The 23,173-nt window shown below is 52.1% G+C and overlaps 1 protein-coding gene across 1 annotated transcript in view; it reads right to left on the minus strand.

Annotated features, from left to right (window-relative positions):
• Positions 1–22,416, minus strand: part of col12a1b (collagen, type XII, alpha 1b) — a 112,887-nt gene extending 90,471 nt beyond the window's left edge. Inside the window, 13 exon segments of the mRNA XM_079754169.1 lie at positions 5,173–5,445; positions 7,554–7,832; positions 8,335–8,613; positions 10,781–11,383; positions 11,793–12,083; positions 12,417–12,590; positions 13,578–13,742; positions 14,080–14,343; positions 16,753–16,812; positions 17,760–17,900; positions 18,342–18,458; positions 21,418–21,519; positions 22,265–22,416. Of these exon segments, the coding sequence (XP_079610295.1) occupies positions 5,173–5,445; positions 7,554–7,832; positions 8,335–8,613; positions 10,781–11,383; positions 11,793–12,083; positions 12,417–12,590; positions 13,578–13,742; positions 14,080–14,343; positions 16,753–16,812; positions 17,760–17,900; positions 18,342–18,458; positions 21,418–21,493 (2,722 nt within the window). The 5' untranslated portion in view covers positions 21,494–21,519; positions 22,265–22,416.
• Positions 22,417–23,173: the final 757 nt, after the last annotated feature.

Raw genomic sequence — 23,173 nt, forward strand, 5'->3', positions numbered from 1 at the left:
AGACAGAGCTCATCTAACCCCATATAAGCTCTCTCGAAGGCCTTCCAGAGACCAACAGACCCAGTCTAACTTCATAAATCCTCCCTAGAAAGGCGTTCAAGCGCCAGAGACAGACAGAGCCCATCTATCCTCATATATATTCTCTAGAAGGCCTTCCAGAGACGAACAGACCCCATCTTACCTCATATAAACTCTCTAGAAAGGCCTTCCAGAGACAGAGAGACCCAGTCTAACTTCATAAATCCTCCCTAGAAAGGCCTTCCAGTGCCGGAGACCAACAGACCCATCTAACATCATACATACTCTCTAGAAAGGCCTTCCAGTGACAGACCGCAATCTGATTCGCTTCAGGTCGTCCCTTCAGTTTGCGGACGCTGTTAAAGACGCCGCCACGCGTGATGGATTTCCCACCCGCTCTGCTTCCCGACGGCCTTGCGTCTGGAAGCTCTCCGGAATACCAGGCCTCCGCAGACAGACACGAGGCGTCTGGCAGGGAATGCCGCTCACAAGGATGGAGCGTGGGCCAAACGGAGCTGCTCCAAGCTAAATTGAAACCACGTAGGTATGGTCCCTTCGCCGTCTGTCTGTCTGTCTGTCTGTCTGTCTGTCTGTCTGTCTGTCTTCCTGTCTAACCGTCCCACTGGATAATTCCATCAATCAAAGCCGTCCCTCCCCCCCCCACCACACACAGAAGATCCAACAGTCTCTCGCCAGCAGCTAGACGGCTCAAAATGTCTGCTTCTGCAGACATGTCAGCGTTAGTTCAGCTCCCGTTTCCACCCTTCCTCGTTCAGTACCCCCCTCCCCTGTGTTCCTTATGCAACCCCCTCCAGTGTGGATCAAACTCTCGGCTTGTTTGACAGGAAGTCAAGTGGATGCGGCCGGAGCCTCAGTATGCCCCGGGGCCTGACTTGTCCTCGGCCCTAATGAGGGCTCCTGGGAGCCGGGGCCAGCTGACTCCTCTCTCCTCCCTCCTCTCTCCTCCCTCCTCTCTCCTCCCTCCTCCCTCCTCTCTCCTCTCTCCTCTCTCCCCTCTCTCCTCTCTCCTCCCTCCTCCCTCCTCCCTCCTCTCTCCTCTCTCCTCCCTCCTCCCTCCTCTCTCCTCTCTCCTCTCTCCTCCCTCCTCCCTCCTCCCTCCCCCCTCCTCTCTCCTCTCTCCTCCCTCTTCTCTCCTCCCTCCTCTCTCCTCTCTCCTCCCTCCTCCCTCCTCCCTCCTCTCTCCTCTCTCCTCTCTCCTCCCTCCTCCCTCCGCTCTCCTCTCTCCTCTCTCCTCCCTCCTCCCTCCTCCCTCCTCTCCTCCCTCCTCCCTCCTCTCTCCTCTCTCCTCTCTCCTCCCTCCTCTCTCCTCCCTCCTCCCTCCTCTCTCCTCTCTCCTCCCTCCTCCCTCCTCTATCCTCCCTCCTCTCTCCTCCCTCCTCCCTCCTCCCTCCTCTCTCCTCCCTCCTCTCTCCTCTCTCCTCTCTCCTCCCTCCTCTCTCCTCCCTCCTCTCTCCTCTCTGCTCCCTCCTCCCTCCTCCCTCCTCTCTCCTCCCTCCTCCCTCCTCCCTCCACTCTCCCCTCTCCTCCCTCCTCCCCTCTCCTCTCTCCTCTCTCCTCTCTCCTCTCTCCTCCCTCCTCCCTCCTCTCTCCTCTCTCCTCTCTCCTCCCTCCTCTCTCCTCTCTCCTCCCTCCTCTCTCCTCCCTCCTCCCTCCTCTCTCCTCCCTCCTCTCTCCTCTCTCCTCCCTCCTCTCTCCTCCCTCCTCTCTCCTCCCTCCTCTCTCCTCCCTCCTCTCTCCTCTCTCCTCTCTCCTCTCTCCTCTCTCCTCCCTCCTCCCTCCTCTCTCCTCCCTCCTCCCTCCTCTCTCCTCTCTGCTCCCTCCTCTCTCCTCTCTCCTCTCTCCTCTCTCCTCTCTCCTCTCTCCCCCCTCCTCTCTCCTCCCTCCTACCTCCTCCCTCCCTGGATGTACAGCAGCAGCAGGACGGGTGTCTCCAGACAAGACGACCCCGACGGGGGTCACCCTCGACGCTGGGAAATGGCGGTTCAAGGTCAGAGGTCTGCCGAGCTTCAAAGTCTCTTCTGTCTGCGGGCCTGTTGTTGTTATGGCGTCGCTTAGCAACCAGCAGCTTCCTCGATCCTCTTCAGGACCGTCTCGCTTGGGTGGCTCGCTGGCTCCTGCCGCTAGCGCTCAACATCCAGGAGACAAACCTAGGTTTGGTACCCCAGCCTCGGTCCTGTTCTACTGGTTAATGTTAACGACCTGCACCTGATGTCGCTGGATGGGAGCCAATGCGGGACAAGATAAAAGTTATAGTTGTTCCTTCTCTCTTCCGACCCACTTTTGGAAGTGCATCCATTAAAACCCTGAAGATATGCTTTAAACCGAACCTTTGCTCTATCCATTGGGCTGCCACAAAGAAATTGAACCCTCAACCCTGACAAATCAGGGGACGGGAGCAGCTGAGGTCTTTGCGGTACCAACCAGCGACAAACAATCTCAATCATGATGGCACTCTGGAGGGCAATAAAGGAAGTGCCAGATCACATCAATCAGTCCCAGTTTAAATGGAGACGGTGAAAGGACTGCTGGGAATTCTTCTGTTGTCTGCTCCTACCCATTTATCATAACCACTTTACACCACATGCCACCAATATTTCATTCTGTTCACATGGCACGCAGAAACCACACGGCCCCCTGTTATCATCCCTGCAGGACTTCCTGCTTTCGTCTGTCGCCATAACAACACGTGACGGTTGGAACGTTCTGACGCAAGCACCGTCCAGGACTCGGACCAGTACCAGGATCCGGACCAGAACCAGGACCAGGACCAGGACCCAGACCAGTACCAGGATCCGGACCAGGACCAGGACCAGGACCAGGACCCGGACCAGTACCAGGACCCGGACCAGGACCAGTACCAGGACTAGGACCCGGACCAGAACCAGGACCAGTACCAGGACCAGGACCCAGACCATGACCAGGACCAGGACCAGGACCAGGACCAGGACCAGGACCAGGACCAGGACCCGGTCCCGGACCAGTACCAGGACCAGGACCAGGACCAGGTCCATTTGTCAGAAGAAAGAGAAACAACAATTTATTGCTGTCTGTACAGTAAGGAGGTTCACCAAGTGCCAAGCACTAACAATCGCTAGATTAACCCATTCCCAGTATACAACAAAGATAGCTAGGATAAGACGCTACTTGATACTAAGTACTGTTTTTAAGTGACTGGGGAGACAACATTAACTAAGTGCTGAAATGGGGTGTGGGGGGGTAATTGGGGAGGCTATGCAGAGTCCAGGTGAACTCTGGTCATCCTGGGTAATCACTGGTCAGATGCTGAAGCCGGCCTGCGGTCAGAAGTTATCTTCTCGACCTTTAACCTCAGGTTTCACCGTCGGCTCTGAGGACGTTTAACGAACATGGGGGGGTGGGGGGGAGGTTTAACCCGACCCCTCCTGTTGACCTCAGGCGTAGATTAGTGAGGCGGAGCTGTGACCCAAGCATGTGGAACAACGTAGACCCCCGGGGTCCGAGGACACCTGTGGACCGGCTCCTGTCCAGGCGGCCCTCAGAGAAGGCTCCTCCTGAGTGGGGGTCCTCAGTTTACTTTGGGTTCTCCTCCTGACAGCGGGGGTTTCACAGGCTGCAAAGCGTCAAGTGGGGTCATCCAACCACAGACGGACCGCCCGCTGTATTTCAAACCTTAAAACAACCAGATCCATCTTCAGACATACTTCCTTCCCCTCCCTGATGGTTGCTGGTCCTCAACTGTAATCCGTCTCATACACACCCGAGGAAATCCGTCTCACTTTGGTGTGTCTGTCCAAGGTGCCTACCCTGGCTTCAGGCTTCATGCGATAAGACAGAGCCTCCCATCTGTGGGGCTCTGGGAAAGAACTTCAAAGCTGACGCTCCAGCCATCTGACGTTTTAACCCAGAGCCCCTCAGATCGGGGGCTCATTCTTATTGTGGCCTGAAGCCTGGGGAGGCACTTTGGACAGACACGCCGGAGGAAGATGGATGTTTAATCATCTAAATGAAGACATTCCTCTCCTCCCATCAGCCTACCCTCCAAAGTCCCTCCCCAAACACACAACCAGCTCCCTAGCTTTAGCAACCAATCTGCCCAAGAGCACGCAGGTGGACCAGTATAGTGGTAGGTAGGTAGACAGGTAGATACTAGATAGGTAGACAGGTAGGTAGGTAGACAGACATGTAGGCCATCCAGGAATGGTACAGACAGTCGACAGGAACAGACACCAGATTTGTGTTTTAATTTCAACAAATATGACAAACAAATATTCCCTAAATAAATGTCTGGGCTGTGGGCTAAGTGGGAGGAAAAGCAGGGGGTGACATGGTTTGACCCTGAGGCTAGAACACAATCACTCTCACAACTCTTGAGCTCTGTTGAAACGCTACTCTCCCTCCGTTTCTCCCAACCCACTCTCTCTTTCTACCTCTCTAAACACACACTCTCTCCCTCAATCTTATCTCCATGTCTCTCAGTCTGCTGGGCTCACCTTCATCTCCCTCGCTCTTTATGTCCGGACCCCTCCCTCTCTGTCTCCCCAATCTGCCTCTTTAGCCGCTAACCGTTGCTATCCCTTCTAGTCCTCTAATAAAACGGTTGGCTTTTTAAACAACCTAATGCAATATTTACGACCCTCTGACACAAGGTCTCTGCTTCTAGCTTGGGTATGTTCCAGATGATAACACAGTATGTAAACTCACTTCAACCACAGAGTAACATTAAACATCAGCTTTGGTATGCAGCCCTGATAAAGCACTGTGATCGTTTAGCATTGGTCAATAAACACTAAGAGCCCAGTGCAGTGAAGGCGTCTGGTTATATCTGGTTTCATCTGGTGTGTGGGAGGGATGGGGTCAGGGAAGGGGGGGGACTGTATGTAGGGAAGGCTGGAGCACACGTAAGGTATCGGCAGGAGTCTACGTCAGTCATTTTAAACAAAGTTAGCACACCTCCGCATCATTGATGGCCAACTACAGCGAGTAGACCAGCAGGTCCTCAGAACACTGTCTTGGGTTTGCTTTAGTAAACAACATCACGGTCGAGTAAAGGTCACTCTCTGGTGTGAGATCACTCAGGGGTGAAACACGGTGGGAGGATAAACCTACTGGTCTCCTCATCCCCCTCATCCAGACCCAGACCCAGACCCGGCCTACCTTGCAGGGTGGTCCCGCTGCCCTCCAGGGGGTCCCCCAAGCCCGCGCGGTAGCGGGCCCGGACAGACAGCTCGTACTCCGTCCCGGGCTGCAGGTTCTTGAGGACCAGGCCCGTGTTCACGCCCTTCACCGACACCTCCTTGCGGGGGCCCCCTGCCAGCGGCCGGAAGGACACCCGGTACTGGGCCACGTTCCCCGGCGCCGGGGCCCAGGCCAGCCTCATGGTGGTCGTGGTCTCGTTGGACACCCGCAGGTCCCGGGGGGAGCCTCTGGCTGGGGGGGGAAAGAGCGGGGAGGGGGGGGATGAGTGTGATGTCGTTTCCCCGGTGATGTCACTCAAAGTGACTGACAGGAGATTGCGTTTCTGACTGAAAACAACGTGGACGGTTGTCCCTTTAGGTACAACAGATCTCTCTGGCCTGTGAAGGCAAGCTTTGGAGGAACGAGGATGCCTGAACCGGGACAGGGTCTCCTGGGGAAGGACCGGTCCAGGGGGTCTCCTGGGGAAGGACCGGTCCATGGGGTCTCCTGGGGAAGGACCGGTCCAGGGGGTCTCCTGGGGAAGGACCGGTCCATGGGGTCTCCTGGGGAAGGACCGGTCCAGGGGGTCTCCTGGGGAAGGACCAGTCCAGGAGGTCTCCAGAGAGGACCTCCAGCTGGAGCCTCCTAACATCTACACTGTCCTCAAGACAGATGATTGAGATATATATATATATATTTATATCATTCAAAAGATATATTTCTGCCCCTTGAGGGGAAGCATTTAAGTAGCTCAACTCAAAAAAACAACCCACCTCTGGTAAAACATTTTATGTTACTGCTTTTTCTGATTGGCTGTGACGCGGTGATGACACTGTGTTTGGGGCGATCTCAGTTCCTACTCAAAACACCAGGTTCCCCATCTGGGACTGACGAAGCCTTATCTTAGCCTTATCTTAGCCTGCTAAGTGACAAGTGCGATGAATGGAAGGAGAGGCATTATCAGGTCGGTCTCCGTTCCCTTTCCCAGGAGCCTTTGAGCAAACCACTGAGGTTCTAGATCATTCTCGATAGCTCTGGTGGATCCTGCTGAACCAGCAGTCCCACCGCATGAAATCAGCGCTGTTTCATTTTTCTTAATGAAATTCAAAAGACCTCCCCAACCTCAACGCTGACAAGCAGACCGTTGAATGGGCTTTGGTTGGAAACATGCACTTTTTTTCCCCTTCAAAGTATGAGCAGGAGACGTCTTAGTAAACTCAGACGTGAATGCGGCCAAGCCAAATAATTCCCAGTAGCTAATATTACCGCCACTCTGCGGTGGCAGCGGGGAGGCGGCGTGGAAAGCCTACGAGCTAAAGAGCTGCGCACCCTGCGGTGTGGCGGCTATACATACCTTAGCGGTGGCGTCATGGCACAGTAAACATTAGGATGGAAACAACATTGTCAGGGAAAAGTCGGGCCCCAAAAAAAAAGGGAAAAGCCGGGCTCATCTGACAGGCAGCTGCGTGGTGGATCAAAGGGCCGCCGAGGATACGTTCCTCTGCTCGAGCAGGGAAATATATTAATAACAAGAATGTTATTCTTAAAGATACTCCAGGAAAATCCATGGCTTGGATCAGGAGTCTCTTCCTGACAGGCTGAGGTACTGAGCTTCAGTCAGGACTCATTCAGGACTCAGTCAGTAAAGACTTAGTCAGGACTCAGTCAGTAAAGACTTAGTCAGGGCTCAGTCAGTAAAGACTTAGTCAGGACTCAGTCAGGACTAAGATTCAGTCCGGACTTAATCAGGACTCATTCAGGACCCAGTCAGTAAGGACTTAATCAGGACCCAGTCAGTAAAGACTTAATCAGGACCCAGTCAGTAAAGACTTAATCAGGACTCAGTCAGTAAAGACTTAATCAGGACTCATTCAGGACCCAGTCAGTAAAGACTTAGTCAGGACTCAGTCAGGACTAAGATTCAGTCCGGACTTAATCAGGACTCATTCAGGACCCAGTCAGTAAGGACTTAATCAGGACCCAGTCAGTAAAGACTTAATCAGGACCCAGTCAGTAAAGACTTAATCAGTACTCAGTCAGTAAAGACTTAGTCAGGGCTCAGTCAGGACTCAGTCAGTAAAAACTTAGTCAGGGCTCAGTCAGGACTCAGTCAGTAAAAACTTAGTCAGGGCTCAGTCAGGACTGGCATTGAGGACGTAAATTGCTGCCTCTTTAAAGAGCCTGGTCCCCGTCCCCCAGGCTTCATTCATGCATGCAGCCGGGCGTGTTCCTAATTCTTTTCCCTTTTCCCTCCCCAGGTGGCCTCGTTTAGGGCCGCAGCGTGCTGGGATGGGACGGCGGTGACACCGGGCAGCGCTGCTCTACTGACGGTGGATTCACTCGGCGGGGGGGGTCCTCACCCTCCTTGGTGGTCCCCTGGGTCTGCCCCTCCGGCCCGTCCCCGGCCCCGTACTCGGGGGTCACCGTCACGCGGTAGGTGGTCTGGGGCAGCAGGCGCTGGAGCACGCTGGTGGTCTCCCCCCCCCTGGGGACGGTGGTCTCCAGCCGGGCGTTGTCCCCCCGCGTCGGCTCGTAGGAGAGCCGGTAGCGGAGCACCGCGCCCGGCGCTGGTAACCATGACACCCGGAAGCTGTCCATCGTCTCCTCGGAGACCCGCAGCCCGCGGACCGGTCCTTGTTCTGGGACACGAGGGAGAAGGAGGAGGAGGAGGGAGGAGTCAGGAAGGAGGAAGCAGCGTTAGGGAGCAGGACATTCATTAGGAAGGCACTATGGAGCAGGAATTAGGAATAAGGGAGCAGGGATTAGGAATTAGGGAGCAGGAATTACGAATTAGGGAGCAGGAATTACAAATTGGGGATGAATAAGGGAGCGGGAATGAATTAGGGAGCAGGAATTACAAATTGGGGATGAATTAGGGAGCGGGAATGAAATAGGGAGCAGGAATTAGGTATTAGGGGTGAATTATGGAGCAGTATTACGATGGAATTCTGCTTCCTATTAGAAACAGGGTTAGCTGTGGAATGAGAGTCCCCTGATTCTTTGTGCTCCGTCAGTGCAGCTCGGTTCATCTAATGAGATCCAGTAAGTTCTAGTGTCCGACACGACCCAAGAGGTTGTGGACCCCTGGCGGTGCCAGAGACCTGGAGGCCGGTGAAACAGGTTCTTGGGCGTCCCACTGACCTTCCAGTGTGGTCTCGTACCCCGTCACGGGGAAGCTGTCGCCCTGGTTGTACTGGGCCAGGACGTGGACCTCGTAGCGGGTGGTGGGGGCGAGGTGTGGGAGCAGGCTGGTCCGGGTGTCCCCCGGGACTGACACCGACACGAAGTGGCCGTCGGTGTCGTCGGCGGGCCGGAACTGGACCAGGTAGGACTGGACGCTGGGCGTGTCCGTGGCCCACGAGGCCCGGAAGCTCCTGGAGCCCACCTCGGAGAAGGACAGGGACCGGGGGGGCAGCAGCTCTGGATGGGGAGGGAGGAGGAGGTTCAGGTTACTAAGAGGAGAGGGGAGGAGGTGGAGGTTAGCAAGGAGGAGAGGGGAGGTGGAGAAGGAGAGGGGGGGAGGTGGGGGTTACTCGAGAGGAGAGGGGAGGAGGTGGAGGAGAATGGGAGGAGGAGGAGGTGGAGGTTACTCTGGAGGAGAGGGGAGGAGGTGGAGAAGGGAGGAGGTGGAGGTTGTTGTGCTCCGGTTGGAGGTGGATGGTGTCCTGATAACACCTTGAGTCTCCTATCAGGCAGGTGGGGTGAATTTATCCCAGTGTCTGGAGTTTCCTGTACGGTTCCACTCAATGTTTCTACTGGATCCAAGAAGAAAAACTAGAAGATCCCAGACTCTAGACAGACACCCACGACACCAACCACTGAAAGCGTCTCCAGGAATATGCTGCATTTTGACCGACATTGTGTGGTGACAGTGTTGTAATTAGGACTGACTGAAGAGCCATCACATTCCCTTTTGGAGAGATAAGAGATATCCTATTATATAATAGTATGTGATTTAAGCTGGAACAGGCCCAGGTCAAAAGTGGGGTCCTTAAAACAGTGGTGCTCTTTTAAACTACTTTGCTGTTTTAAATCCAACGGTTTGACAACGTTTCAAAGCCGTTATATTTAATTGGATCCAAGCCCTGCATGGACGCTTCATGAGGCTCCTCGCTGACACGTCCAGACGTTCCAGACGTTGGACGTCGAAACGTTTCAGAGCAGACGGACGGGGACGGTATCGTCCAATGATCACAGAGCTGGGTCTAGGTGCTAAGTGTTCTAACGAGGCTCTAGTGGAAAACGAGGGCTCTTTCTCACGACAGCCGGCCAACGCCGATGGAAAAAGGGGGAGAAGAATGGAACACCATTTTTCTCAGATCTCCGCTTTCTTGGAGACCGCATTTATTATGTCCCGAGAGTGATGTCATAGGTCTCGGGAAGGGCGGGGTTTGGCTGAGATTGACAGGGAGTGGCGAAGGTCTGGAACGGAGGTCCCTCGACCCGGGGACCAATGGGAACACTGGGTCAGGTCACGTGGGTGTGCAAGCCGTTCCTCAGAAGATGTTCTCCACCCAAAATTGAATAATCTAGCAGTATTATATAATCCTATATTATAGTATAGGATAAAATAATCCAGCTAACAACTGATATTTATGGGATCCAACTGAATTCTCTGGAACCCAACTGAAAACTGGTGACCAAAATGGTCCTGCGGACCAATCTAAGATCTGTGGGAACCAAATGAACTCCACGGTATGTTTAACCCCACCCACCCGGGCCTCCAGGCTAGTTTAACACAAGCAGCAGCCAGTGGAGCCGGTGTTTGACCCAGTTTGAGGTTTGTTTCCACAGGCAGTCCTCTGTCTGGCCCGCGGAGATCACAGGACACGTGTGGAACACATGGACGACACACGAAGAAGAACCAAGGAAAGGAACGAGGAAAGGCTTTGAGTCGAGCGTTAAGATGAAACGACACAAAAGTAACTTTGAACACATGTACCAATCCCCGTTCTCACTCACTGGGAAGAGCTGGCTGGGAGCTCTGAGACCAGTATATCTCGGAGGGTCGACTGGTCATCCGCCTCTTTTAGGGAACTATTCAATTATTGGAACATGACCTCAAATACATTTCAGTCAGTCATTGAACAGCAATCAATGATAAGAGGTTTTCTGAATTATTCAACTATAAATAAGGACATCACTTAATATGTCAGATCTATTAGTTCTAATTTCAGGCCATTGGTGTTGAGGTTACACTCAAATAATCAAATGCTCTTACAAAGAAAAGAAAGATCCATTAAATCCCTTGATTCGGCCCGTATTAAACGATTGGTTGGCCAACCTGTCTGTCTCCCTACCTACCAGCCTGCTCTCTACACTCATTATGTACGACTGGAGTCTTCCACAAGGCAAGACAGATCTGTCACTAAAGCTAGCTCGCTAGTTTCAAATCCCGCTAACTCTGGCTCGTTAATCAAAGCTGCTTACCATAACTTCAAGTTATAGAAGTGAAGTTAAAGCCCTGCCATGTGATTACACCAACCATAAAACATTACATATCCATCATCAGTTCATAGAAACACCAGGGAGGACTTTTACTTTGAAGAGCCCGAGCGTCGCAGCAACAACGAATGGCAGGACTCACTTCTCTTCTGGATGTTGCGCAGCTCCTGCTCGATGCGCAGGCAGATGGACTGTGTGAGCTCCTTGGAGATCCTCTGGAAGGCGTCGAAGTCGTCGACCGTGTACACGTGCGTGTCGGCCGGCGTGTTGGCGATGGCCACCAGCTCCGATCGCACCGCCTCCTTCACACCCACCGCGAAGATCTCCACGTCGGCGTTCCGGAGCCGCGAGGCCGGCTCCTTGAAGGCGTCCGAGGACTTCCCGTCCGTGATGAGGATGGTGATCCTTGGCACGCTGGCCCTCGCGCCGCGGTTCGGCAGGAAGATCTTCTCCCGGACGTAGGTCATGGCGCGGCCCGTGTTGGTAGAGCCGCCGCGGTAGGGGAAGCTTCGCACGGCGGCCACCACCCTGTCCAGGTCATGGTGCGTGTTGAGGTGGAACTCGGTGTGCGGGTCGCGGCTGTACTGCACCAGGCTGATCTGCACCTTGCTGGGCCCGATGTCGAAGCTCTTCACCAGCACCTCCAGGAAGGCGCGCACCTTGGCGAAGTTGGCCAGGCCGATGCTGTAGGAGCCGTCCACCAACAGGACCACGTCCGCCTGGACGTCCACGCCCAGGGAGCACTCTGCACCGTGGGGGACAAACCGCACGTCATCGGATTGTAAAACCTCCCCGGCGACTGTGGGGTTAGGGTTGTTTACTCTTCATCATGTATCACCCTAACCCTAACCCTAACCCTAACCCTAACCGTGTCCACCGTAGGACACGGTGATACATGATGGGGATTATGGACGGGGATTCGTTAGGAGATAAAGCGAGACCTGTATTACTTACTCTATGAAGAATGAGTCATAGAGCTACGATTAGACAAAGTTGTACTGATAAGTGACGGTCCCTAAAGACGAGTTTTAAATGATGGTAACTACGGGGAAAGTCTTAAACGAAGGTCACTAAGGGGGAAGAGGAGTTTTACATGACGGACAATAAGGGGTTTAAATTTGTTTTGAATGACGCTCCCTAAGGGAACAACGTACCTAAGGACACCTGGACGGACTCGGTCTTGCCCATGACGGTGACGGCCTCACTGGGCGTGAGGCCGTTGAGGGCAAACACGCTGATCTGGTACTCGGTGTCAGGGGCCAAGTCGCGGACCAGTAGGGAGGTCTGGGCGCGGCCCACGTACAGCTCCTGGCGCTTGGGTCCGGACATCATGGGGACCACCTGGATCTTGTACCCGGACACGTCTCCGAAGGACGGGTCCCAGGTCAGGCGCATGGACTTGGAGGCGAACTCCAGCACCTGAAGGTTGTTGGCCGGTTCCACCACTAGGAAAGAACCACGAGTCAGACACCGCGCTGCCAAGGACGGGGGGCTCAGGAGATGTTATGATGTGTGTGTGTGTGTGTGGGGGGGGGGGATATACGGACAGTATGTTGTGGATGGAATAAAGGAATAAAGACACATGGAAAAACAGGACCGCACATGGAGAGCGGCGAGGTCAACAGACGTAGGAACGACAGCAGACTACACACCAGACAACGATAGGTATGACTCAGGCTCAGCCGGATCAGGGTTTGAACTGGAGGCATGCTTGTTTTTTCTGAGGCCCGTCACGCATAGCTGAAGCAGATGTATCCGAGCGCACTCCCTTCTCTTACCTTCCTCCCCGCTGACGAGGGAGCTGAGCTGGTCGTCCACGCTGGCGCACACTTGGGTAACGAGCGCTTTCTGGACCCTCTTGATCTGCTCAAAGTCGACCACGGAGTAGACGTGGGTTCTGTGCGGGGTGGAAGCCATTAGCGTCATCTCCTCCGCGTCTGCCTCTTTGATCCCTGGAAGAGAAAACAGATCAAAAAAAACATCTTAGTACGACGTACGCCTTGAAGTCCCATCTAATAGGAACAAGGAAGGCATCCCACTTCCAGATCTGCACCCCGCCCCGCCGAGAAGGACATGTACTGGGGCAGAGCGGGACAGCGACGGCCCCTAGCCATCCAGGGCCCCGAGACACCCAGGGCCCCTAGGCAGTGACGGTTACTACCCATCCAGAGCCCTGGAGGTGTTGGGAGGTGTCAAGGCAGAGTGGGGATGGGAGTTTTCTCTGGCCCCAGACGATCGCAAAAACCGAGGCTTTTCCACGACAGCGCGTTAGAAGGTACCAGCTGTGTGGAAGGTGTGAACCTACAGCTTGTATTTCTTGGGCTGGAGTTCAGCAGCGGTGCGGCCAGTGAGGCGTTAACTACTGGGTACACTTTAGGTGCCACTGGAGATGAATAAAGTAGGACTAAAGTTATGTTTCCAGCGGACTGATTCAATATGGTTCCACTTAGGTGCGTTTTATTATGGGCTGCTGAGTGCCGTTCTGTTGCACTTTACCCGAAACAAACAAGTATTCATGACCGCTCTGCTGGCAGCCGGCCTATTTAAGGTCCCAGGTAGCTCATATAAAGAAGTACTTTAGTAGATAGTTAAGTTCCGCCTCAATGTTCTCTCCTCTGGGCTGGGGGTGTTCAGGGTCTCCCCACTTCAAAGGGCTGAGGGGGAGGGGTGGGTCTGTATAATCCCATATACTACCGACCCCCGGCTCTCCCTCAGCCCTCTGAAGGGGGGGCGATACCCTGAACACCCCCATATTCAAAAAAGAATCCCATATTCTACAGACCCCTACTTCACCCCAAGTGTAACGGACGAGCCCTGGAGAGGGTGTCTGTGATCAGGGCTTATCAAAATACAAGCCATCGTTTCTTGGGACGGGCGTGCATGAGGTGACCGGAGCGGAGCTACGGTCCACTCTCTCTCTCTCTGGTGACGGAGCTCACCCAGGACGAAGACCTCCACCCCTGCGCTGCGGAGCTGTCTGGCGTGGGCCTCCACCGAGTCCTGGGACCCGGAGGCGCTGATGACCACCGCCACCTTGGGGAACCCGGGCCTGGCGCCGCCCGCCTCGCTGAAGCTGTTCTTCAGGACGTAGTCCAGCGCCACGCCTGCACAGAGGGGAGAGGGCGTTACCCTGAGGAACTCCACCGCCGCGGAACGCTGCTCTCCACGGAGCGGAGGACCGGTTCTCCACAGATCGGAGGACTTGGAGGAGAGTGGATGAGATGTTGATGCAGGCGTCTACTATAATCACAGGTCTTAGTGATTATTCTGTTCACTTATTCTTAAACATAACTTTTTCATTTTGTTTAAGAAACGGGTTTGTTTGTATAAGTACATTTCAAGTCCAGAGAGCAAAAGTGGAGTCTACTCACTGTCCATCCACATATTCAGTGTCCTGACCGCAGTACCCTCCCCCTCCCGGTCCCTAGGGGGCGCTGTTACCTGTCATGGCTTCCCCGCCCTTGAAGGGCATCGAGTTGATGGCTCTGACGAGCTCCCCGCGGCTCAGGTGCTGCCTCAGGGGGAACTGGGGTCCCACATCGTCGCTGTACTGGACCACGGCCACACGGGTCTTGTCGGCGCCAATCTCGAACGCCCCGGCCACCGTTGCCATGACGCTGCGGAGGTATTTGAAGTTCTCCTGGCCCACGCTCTCCGAGCCGTCCACCACGAACACCAGGTCAGCCACGGCACTCACTGAGCATTCTGGGTAAAAAAAAAATCAAGGTTTGGAGTGAAGACGGGAGAATGGAAATAAATGGGGACCGGATCCAAGAAGAAACAGAAATCCAAACCCTTATTTTTACCCTTAAACCCTTATTTATAACCTTAAACCGTTATTTATACCCTTAAACCCTTCTAACTTATGTCAGATGAAAGAGAAGGCTGTGGGGGACAGCGTGAAGCTATGGTTTAGAAACACAAAGTGTAAGATGTAAGTATGGATGAAGACATGCTGTTGCATGAGCCAAAGACTACTGGCCGATTTGGGTTGCCAGATATGCCAGGTACCCCCCCCCCCCCCCCCCCCCCCCCAGCCCTCCCTGAAGCCCACCAAGGGGCCGACGCGGCCAGAAGGCATTTCTAAACGGGGCTAAAGGGCAGGGGTTCCCTCTAAAGAGCTAGGAGGGTAATGACTGGGAGGGAAATGACTGGGAGGATAATGACTGGGAGGGTCGTCACTTAATCTCTCCATCTCTGCTCTCTAACCACCCAGCGAATGGGTCCGGAGGCGTGGAGATAAACGTATGGCCGGGGGGACGAGGGACAGAGGGGTCATCTCGCTCAGGGACCTAGGAAGGGGCCGCGGATTCCGGCGTTCTGGACCTTAGGGATCAGCTTTACTGATTTGTAAATGCCTACACACACGAACATCTCCCCAAAACATGGCGGTTTCAACTGTCCAAAGGAAAGCAAGTGGTTGAATTAAGACTGCATCTTATAGCGTCTGTTTCTATGAGATGCTCTCTTTTGCCTCAGCAATTCTCTGCTTGTCACAATTTCCTCATTCTTGTTTTGCACACAATCATCCCCCCACAAGCCCAGTGTGAAGCGCCTGGTGCATGTTTGAGTGACAGTCTAGCAATGAATTATGAGCCTATTATAAGCCTGGTGTTCATCACCTGGGCGTGGCCTTGCCTCACCTACACATTCTCCTGCCTCAAAGGACAACAGGGGGCTGCCAGTCTTACCCCAGCCCACTGGCACTCTGAGGAATTCCACTTAGGACGGGAGACATCTGTACTGTTGCAACGGAAAACCGCCCAGCCCCTTAGAACCCACTGGCTTCTCCCGGCCTTTGGAGTATGTGCTGCCATTCTAGTCTCCCCTCCTGGTGTAGACCTCATCTGTTGATGTGGTTGTTCTGTTGCTCATGGTCTATGGCATTAGAATCATACTCTACTCTGTTCTGTTCCTTATTGTGTTAGGGCAGTAGAATCGTACTCTACTCTTTGTTCGTATCAGAGCAGTACAATTGTACTCTACTCTTTGTTCGTATCAGAGCAGTAGAATCGTACTCTACTCTTTGTTCGTATCAGAGCAGTAGAATCGTACTCTACTCTGTGTGTTGCTCATGTATCTGAGCAGTAGAATCGTACTCTACTCTGTTCTCTATCGACCACATGACTGCACTTGGTTTTTCCGTCCCACTTTCCAGGGCCGTGACACGAAGGAAAAAGCAGCACATAACTCCGCTCTAGTAAATCACCATCGGTAATAGTTTCCAATTCTCTGAGCGCTTCAGGGCCAGCTCCGCCCAGCTCTACAGACCGGGAGCCCGGGACCAGGAGGATGGACCCCCCGCGGAGATCCCACACACAAACACGCACATACACACACGCATGCAAGCGCACACACACACGCATACGCACGCAGGCACACACAAGCAGGCAAACACACACACGCCTATGCACGCAGGCACACACACACACACACAAACACGCATAGGCATGGAGGCACACGAGCACACACACACACACACACACACACACACACGAATACGCACGCAGGCCCATACACACTCACACAAATATGCATACACACACACACATACATATGCACATAGGAACACACACAAACACCCACACACACGCAGGCATACGCACACACACACACACAAATATGCATATGCACACACACACACACACAAACACACATGCAGGCAAACACACACGCACAAATGCACACACACACACGCACGCACACACACACATTTGCAGACACGCACATAGACACACAGGCACGCACACACATATCCACACACGCACACATACGCCCACAAAGACTGACAGAGACCAACACAAACATACACACAAACTCACACGCACTGAGCATGTGCAAGCCCCTCTTGGGGCTGGCACAACCAGGAAGTGGAGCCTAGACCGCTGTGGCAGGAAGTGATCCAGAGGAATCCACCCAGGGCCCCAACAAAAGCATTTCTATGGAGCGGGGTGTTATCCCTTGGCCGTCCTACAGGGTGGTGTAAGAACGGATGGAGCTGACCCTACTGTAACCCAGAGGGTCTCTGGGTGGATCGGACCCGGCACCGTGAGGACTCTGGACTACTTTGGGAGGAACGACAGCTCTGAGAAACAGAAATCCAGCGTTACTCACTGGGGCCGGCGCTGGGCTTGGGTGTCCTCGGGCGTCCACCAGTGGCTCCGCTCGACTGAACTGGGGAGAGAGTAGCAGAGAGAGACTGTTCTGTAACCCAAAGAGTCGCAGGTTCAATACCCGGACGTCATCATCTTGTCTATCGGAGCGCTTTCACGTTAATGTAAATCCTTATTAAATATAATGTTGTACAATCAGCCATTCATCCACATGACTTCAGACTAACCCACTAGGAGCTGCTACTATTATGGGGTGTAAGTCACCCACAACAACGTGGATCCTTAGCAACAGGCAGCTACCCCCGATGAAGTCATCAACAGAAGTGTCTGTTTATTACGTTTGACATAACATCGTCGCCGGCCAGAGCCGCCGTGCCTCTGGCCAGAGGCTGTGGTGAAACGGCTGTTTATTAACAAAATCACCGCGCCAACACGTTGCATAACCCATCCGACTGCTCATTGGTCAGGGGGGTTTAGTAGCGGATCGTGGTGATTGGCTCACCCAAGACAGAGTGGGCGGGCTAAGCTTTTTCCAGCACTAGTGACAGTGTAATGATGATACCCCTGAAGGAGCCAATCACAGCCCTCCTACGCTTTCCTTTTGTCCCGCCCCCACACATCCTGTTCTTTTCTGAAATGCGTCATTTTTTCAGAGCGAGTTACTATCCTAAAAAACACTCTATTTACATTAACATTTACATTTAGGACATTTAACAGACGTATCATCCAAAGCGACTTACAATTTCGATGATATGCGAAAAATAAATACAACAGACTTACATCCAAAGCGAAACAACAATACACCTCTGTTGGTAAAGTAAGGATGCTCATAGAACCAAGTGCCGAGCACTAACAACCGCCAGGTTAACCCATCCCCGTATACAACAGAGATATCTAGGAAGTCCGGTATACAACAAGTGCATACATTAAGTGCCAGGAAGTACAACATACAATAGGTTTGTAAGGGGGTGTATGGGTTCAGCAGAGGACCAGCCATGGGGGACTCACTTGTGAGACGCCCGGTGAGGGGAAGACTCTCTCGGGCGCCCTCGTACGAGGAGATGATGACGGTATAGTCCACGTCAGGGATCAGCTCCTTGATGGAGGTCTTAGTGGCCGAGGCGGGCAGCTCTAACAGATCTAGTTCCTCTGGGAGGGGGGGATGAATAGAGGGGTTAGTGTTACACCTTAAACAGTCTAACATGTATTAATCTTATGTTATGTTAAAGTAAACTAATTTACTTTTCTCAACTAATCTTGGTATTGATTGAAATTTATAACACATTGTGCAACCCTATGTTGCGCGATGTCATTACACCCCATCGCCCGGAATCATTATATATTTATATAATATATACAGGCAGACTTTTGATAGAGGCAGGATCATATATGCATATATGTTTATGATCCTGTCTCTATCAGAAGTTTGGGAATAACGACCAGGCGTGGTCGAGGGCGTGGTCGAGGGCGTGGCCGAGGGCGTGGTCGAGGGCGTGGCCGAGGGTGTGGCCTTAGTCGGCGGTGAAGGAGGGGTTTCATGATGACCTAGTCTGTAATGTTGGGGTCCGTGAGGGGGGGGGGGGGTCTTACCTGTGTCGGAGCTGACCTGGATCCTGTAGCCATCTATGTAAGCCAATGGGCTCACCCACGTCATCTGCACCGTGTTCTCATTTAAAATCTTAAACTTCAATTCCGACGGGGGGTCAACTGGAAGAGAACACGTCCATCGAGTTAACCACACCATTCAGGTTCACTCAGAGTGTATTCAATGGTGAGAAAATGAGGGGGTGAGAGAGAGGAGGAGGAGGAAGAGGAAGAAGAGGTCTCCAACAGTAAACACTTCAGGAGAAAGAAGCTAGCTAGCTTACTGTCGGCACAAAACAACAACAACAACAACACAACAACAACATAACAAGGAACAAACAGAGTGGAGACGCCATTTTGGAGGAAAAATGACGTCCGTTTGAGCCGTTCAACCGGCAGCTCAAGCAACACAGCGGAGAGTGAGAAACAACACTGCCTGGCCCAAAGGCTGGGGCGTTGGAGGGGGATAAACAACAGAGATAAGACAATAAACTCCAGCCGCTCGGGAAACATTGTTTTGGCCGGAGGATCAGGAGCTCTGGGGAGCCACCCTGCCGGCCACCACCATGGATCCACTGAGGCTCCAGCGTCCATGACCTCAATCCACACCCTGGATTGACAAGCAGCACCCGGTCGCAACGGTTATACAATGGATGACTGGACGGCCTCTATCGATCCATTGCAAACCTGACAAAAGATGAGCCAGCGCCTCGGAGTCGTGGCCATCTTTTCCCAAAAGTGTTTTTTATCAAACGATCCACATCAGCGGTTCTTGAAACTATGTCCAAATAGGAGCCAAACTGGTTCCTACTTTGGAGCTGGTCCCCAAATCAATGCGGATCGACGCCATGTAATAGTTTAAGAACCACTTTAGTTTAAGAACCAGACCATAGTTTAAGAACCAGCGGACGACAGGGCGGTCAGGAACGACACGCACACGATGGACAGAGATACACACACTTCAACACAACACACGAGGACCGGGGGTTAGGACCTCCAATTACAGGTACTTGTACATGAAAAGTTCAGGGGGGGGGGGGGGGGAGGGGTTAAGGTTTCCATGTACACAGTGGACCATATAATTAATAAAATATTTTAAAATGATATTCTTCTGTGTGTAAAGGGGTCTCTAGTGTAGAAAGCTGCACAATCATACCAGCTGATCTGGTCTAGATAGGCCTGTGTAGGTGTTTAGCACACATCTCTGATACTGTCTCAGAAGAGAAGTTAAATAAATGTGTTATATATTATATTAATTTGTTATTGTTAATACAGATAATCGAAGTTTAAAAGGGATTTATTATAACAGAATGTGCGTTGAGTAAGTCGACACAATACAAATATCTAAAGTAGGCCTACAGATAACCATGCACTTCAAGCAGACTAGACTCTGATAGTAAAGTAATGTAGGGGATGTTAGAAGAATAACATTGTAAAATATTTTGTAAAGCTGCGACCTCGGAACACCTGCGCGCAGATGACGTCAGCAGAGCTTGACCAGGTGCGGGTGGGGGGGACGGCGGGGGTGGGACAGGACAGCAGACGAGGATCAACCAACCTGGACTCAAGGACCGGATGTTCTCTTCTCTTTCCAAATGGGTCTCAAACAGCCAAAGACTAACGGACACTCACGGGAAAACGTGTTCTTTATATCGGCAGCACGCACTTTGGAGAGGCGCTTCCGCGAAGCGCGCTCAGACCCCTGGACCAGGGGCCAATCCGCACACGCACTTACACGCACACATTTGCGTTCACTCGCAACCCAACGCATTTTGAAAACGCAGACAGACGATTGACTTTGCAGCTTTAACAGCGCTTCTCAGATCAGACTTTAGTCTGAAGTATCTAGCCGGTGGAACCGGGGAGGGTCACGTGACGTGGTCTCTGCTACTGGCAAACCATCTGGTCTCAACACGTCCAGACGACACGCTCAGTCACACTCGATGCGCTCGCGTTGACGTGAAAGGCCAAAGGTGAGGAGAAAGAAAGGCTATCTCTTTGACTCAATGCATCGTTATATTAAAGTGAGCAAAAGGGTTGAAACCTCATTATAAATGTAATTTTAACCAAAGAGAAAATTATAGTATAATGTCGTTTGCTGATTAAGTCTATAGACGGTTGACGTCTGGTCCTCTACTGACATCTGGAGACCAAGGGCGCCCCCTAGTGGCAGACCCCTGCATGACGCACAAGACCTGCCCTGTGGCTGCTTCTGGTTAGGACCCTGGGGCCCAGATACACCTGGTCCCAGATACACCTGGTCCCAGATACATCTGATCCCAGATACACCTGGTCCCAGATACACCTGGTTCCAGATACACCTGGTCCCAGATACACCTGGTCCCAGATACACCTGGTTCCAGATACACCTGGCCCCAGATACACCTGGTTCCAGATACACCTGGTCCCAGATACACCTGGTCCCAGATACACCTGGTCCCAGATACATCTGATTCCAGATACACCTGGTCCCAGATACACCTGGTCCAAGATACACCTGGTTCCAGATACACCTGGTCCCAGATACAAGAGATACACCTGGTTCCAGATACATCTGGTCCCAGATACACCTGGTCCCAGATACACCTGGTTCCAGATACACCTGGTTCCAGATTCACCTGGTCCCAGATACACCTGGTTCCAGATACACCTGGTTCCAGATACAAGAGATACACCTGGTTCCAGATACATCTGGTCCCAGATACACCTGGTCCCAGATACACCTGGTTCCAGATACACCTGGTTCCAGGTGCACCCAGTCCCAGAAACACTTGGCTGACGTCATGTTAACCAAAAAACTCATCAACAGACGTTCCGTCCCAGAACCTGAAACTCACTTTCCGTAGACGAATCAAAATTTTGCTTTGGATCAAATAAGAGATCACGTTGAGTCAGATAGATTAAACCATCAGATGGGGAAGAAGTCATATTAATACATAATACATTAAATACACACATTTGTCACATCAGTTTGTTTAAATCCGACTAAGAGGCCATACATCAACGGTAACGTATTAAAGGTGGAGGGTCATCATGGAGAAGGGAGGGAGCAGGGGAGGGAAACCACGCAGGGTGGCTATACCTGTTTCTTGGGAGCGCGCGGGGACGAGCAGGGCCGCCAGCACGGCGGTGGCCGCCAGAAGCAGCCTGAGCCTCATCCTCAAGCCGGCTCAGAGCGATCTACCTGGGGAGGAACCGGCAGTCAGGCGCTTCGGTCGATGGAATAACGGGATTCACGTAGTAACCAAGAGATCTGGCCTATAAAACATCACACGAGCGAGTCTTTCAGCTTCATCTTTAACACACCGTTGTTAAATAAAATAGGAAAGAGCAGAGGGCAAAAAGAGTTTCCATCCACTGAATCAACGGGGTTAATCCCGGAAACCCGTTACCTCATTAACTACAAATCCAACTGGATACAGTACACTTACAGTTCAGTGCGTATGAATCTTCAAACCACTGTTAAAACCCGTTAACTTATTAAACTCCGGTGTTCTAACGAACAGCGTGGATTGGAGACGCGCTCTGCGCTCAGTCCCCGTTCTGTTCCATTATGGAGGATTCAGCTGATTAAGTCGCTCGTAAAAACCTTATTTCAATATCAACACTATATTAGTCTTCAGATGGATTATCAACACCAAGTGTCTCTCAATATCCAGAAGAACCTAAAATTTCACTCTGGATGGGTGCGTAATTACGCGCAAGAACGAAAAAAAAAAAAAAAAGCTTTGGACAAGTTTCCATCAGAACCGGGCATGTATCTGCCAAAGATTATTGGGTTCGTTGTCCTAAAAAACGGTTTGTTTTTTAAGAAGAAAATATTTCCAATCGACCTCCCTGGTAATCGAAACATTCTCAAACGGGTCGTAATTAAAAAAGAGGAAAAAGTTGAAAAAGTATTTAACATTTAGAAAACATGCATGACTGACCTACAGATGAAACGTGAATATTCTTAAACTTGCTTTGAGATGAAGGAATGAACAAATGAAGGAAAGGCCCAGCGTAAAGCCTCTGGTCAGATCCCGTCTCCCCGTTGAGGACTGAAGGATTAGATGGTCCAGGCTGGGTGAGCTCCCGGACGTCCGCTATCCTGCTTGCAAGTGGGACGCACCAACCACACTGAGCTCCTTAATACGGGGGGCTGAGCCCGGCTCTTACGACACGACGGGAGCTGCGGGCCAAACGATGTGAAACTCCTCAAAGTGCGGGGAGAGCCTTTCGGAAACTTTTACATAGTTGTGCGCATTCCGATGCGGTGATGTTGCTGCCGTGTGTCTCGGAGCCACCGGGAGATGATGGGGCCAGGCTGCCTCGGGAAGACAGCAGATGGATCGAGTCTGCTGCTAGGAAATGGTTACACTATTAACTATGATTATATGGAAAGTATGCCACAGCCAATACACTGAGCATAGACATATCAGCTAGTCAGTGAGTGATTTGTGGATTTGTATCGTTCCCAAGTTACTAAAAGGGTACTTATACGACTAATTCCATCAAATTAGTAATACTTCTATCCATGTGTGGTTTTAAATCATTGAAATAGCCAGTGGTAGAAGCCTGCTGCCAACTGTGCGATTACACCTCCTTGGAATCAAATATTGTTTTAGTGGAATAACCAGCAGACAAGTGCTTATATCAAATGCGTGTTACTCGGAACAAATAGATCTCTAAATCGATTAATGAAATATCTTCTGTCTGTAGCCTAACAGTTTCAGCATGTGCAATTCATTTAGGCAGTAGATCTACCTGAGACTCAACCGAGCTATTTATAGGGAAACAGCCCCCTCTAGTGGCGAGGTCCAGGCGCAGGTAAATCAATTACTAACATTTGTGCGCTG

The sequence above is a fragment of the Pollachius pollachius genome (assembly GCF_949987615.1).
Source record: "Pollachius pollachius genome assembly, chromosome: 16".
NCBI classification, from domain to species: Eukaryota; Metazoa; Chordata; class Actinopteri; order Gadiformes; family Gadidae; genus Pollachius; species Pollachius pollachius.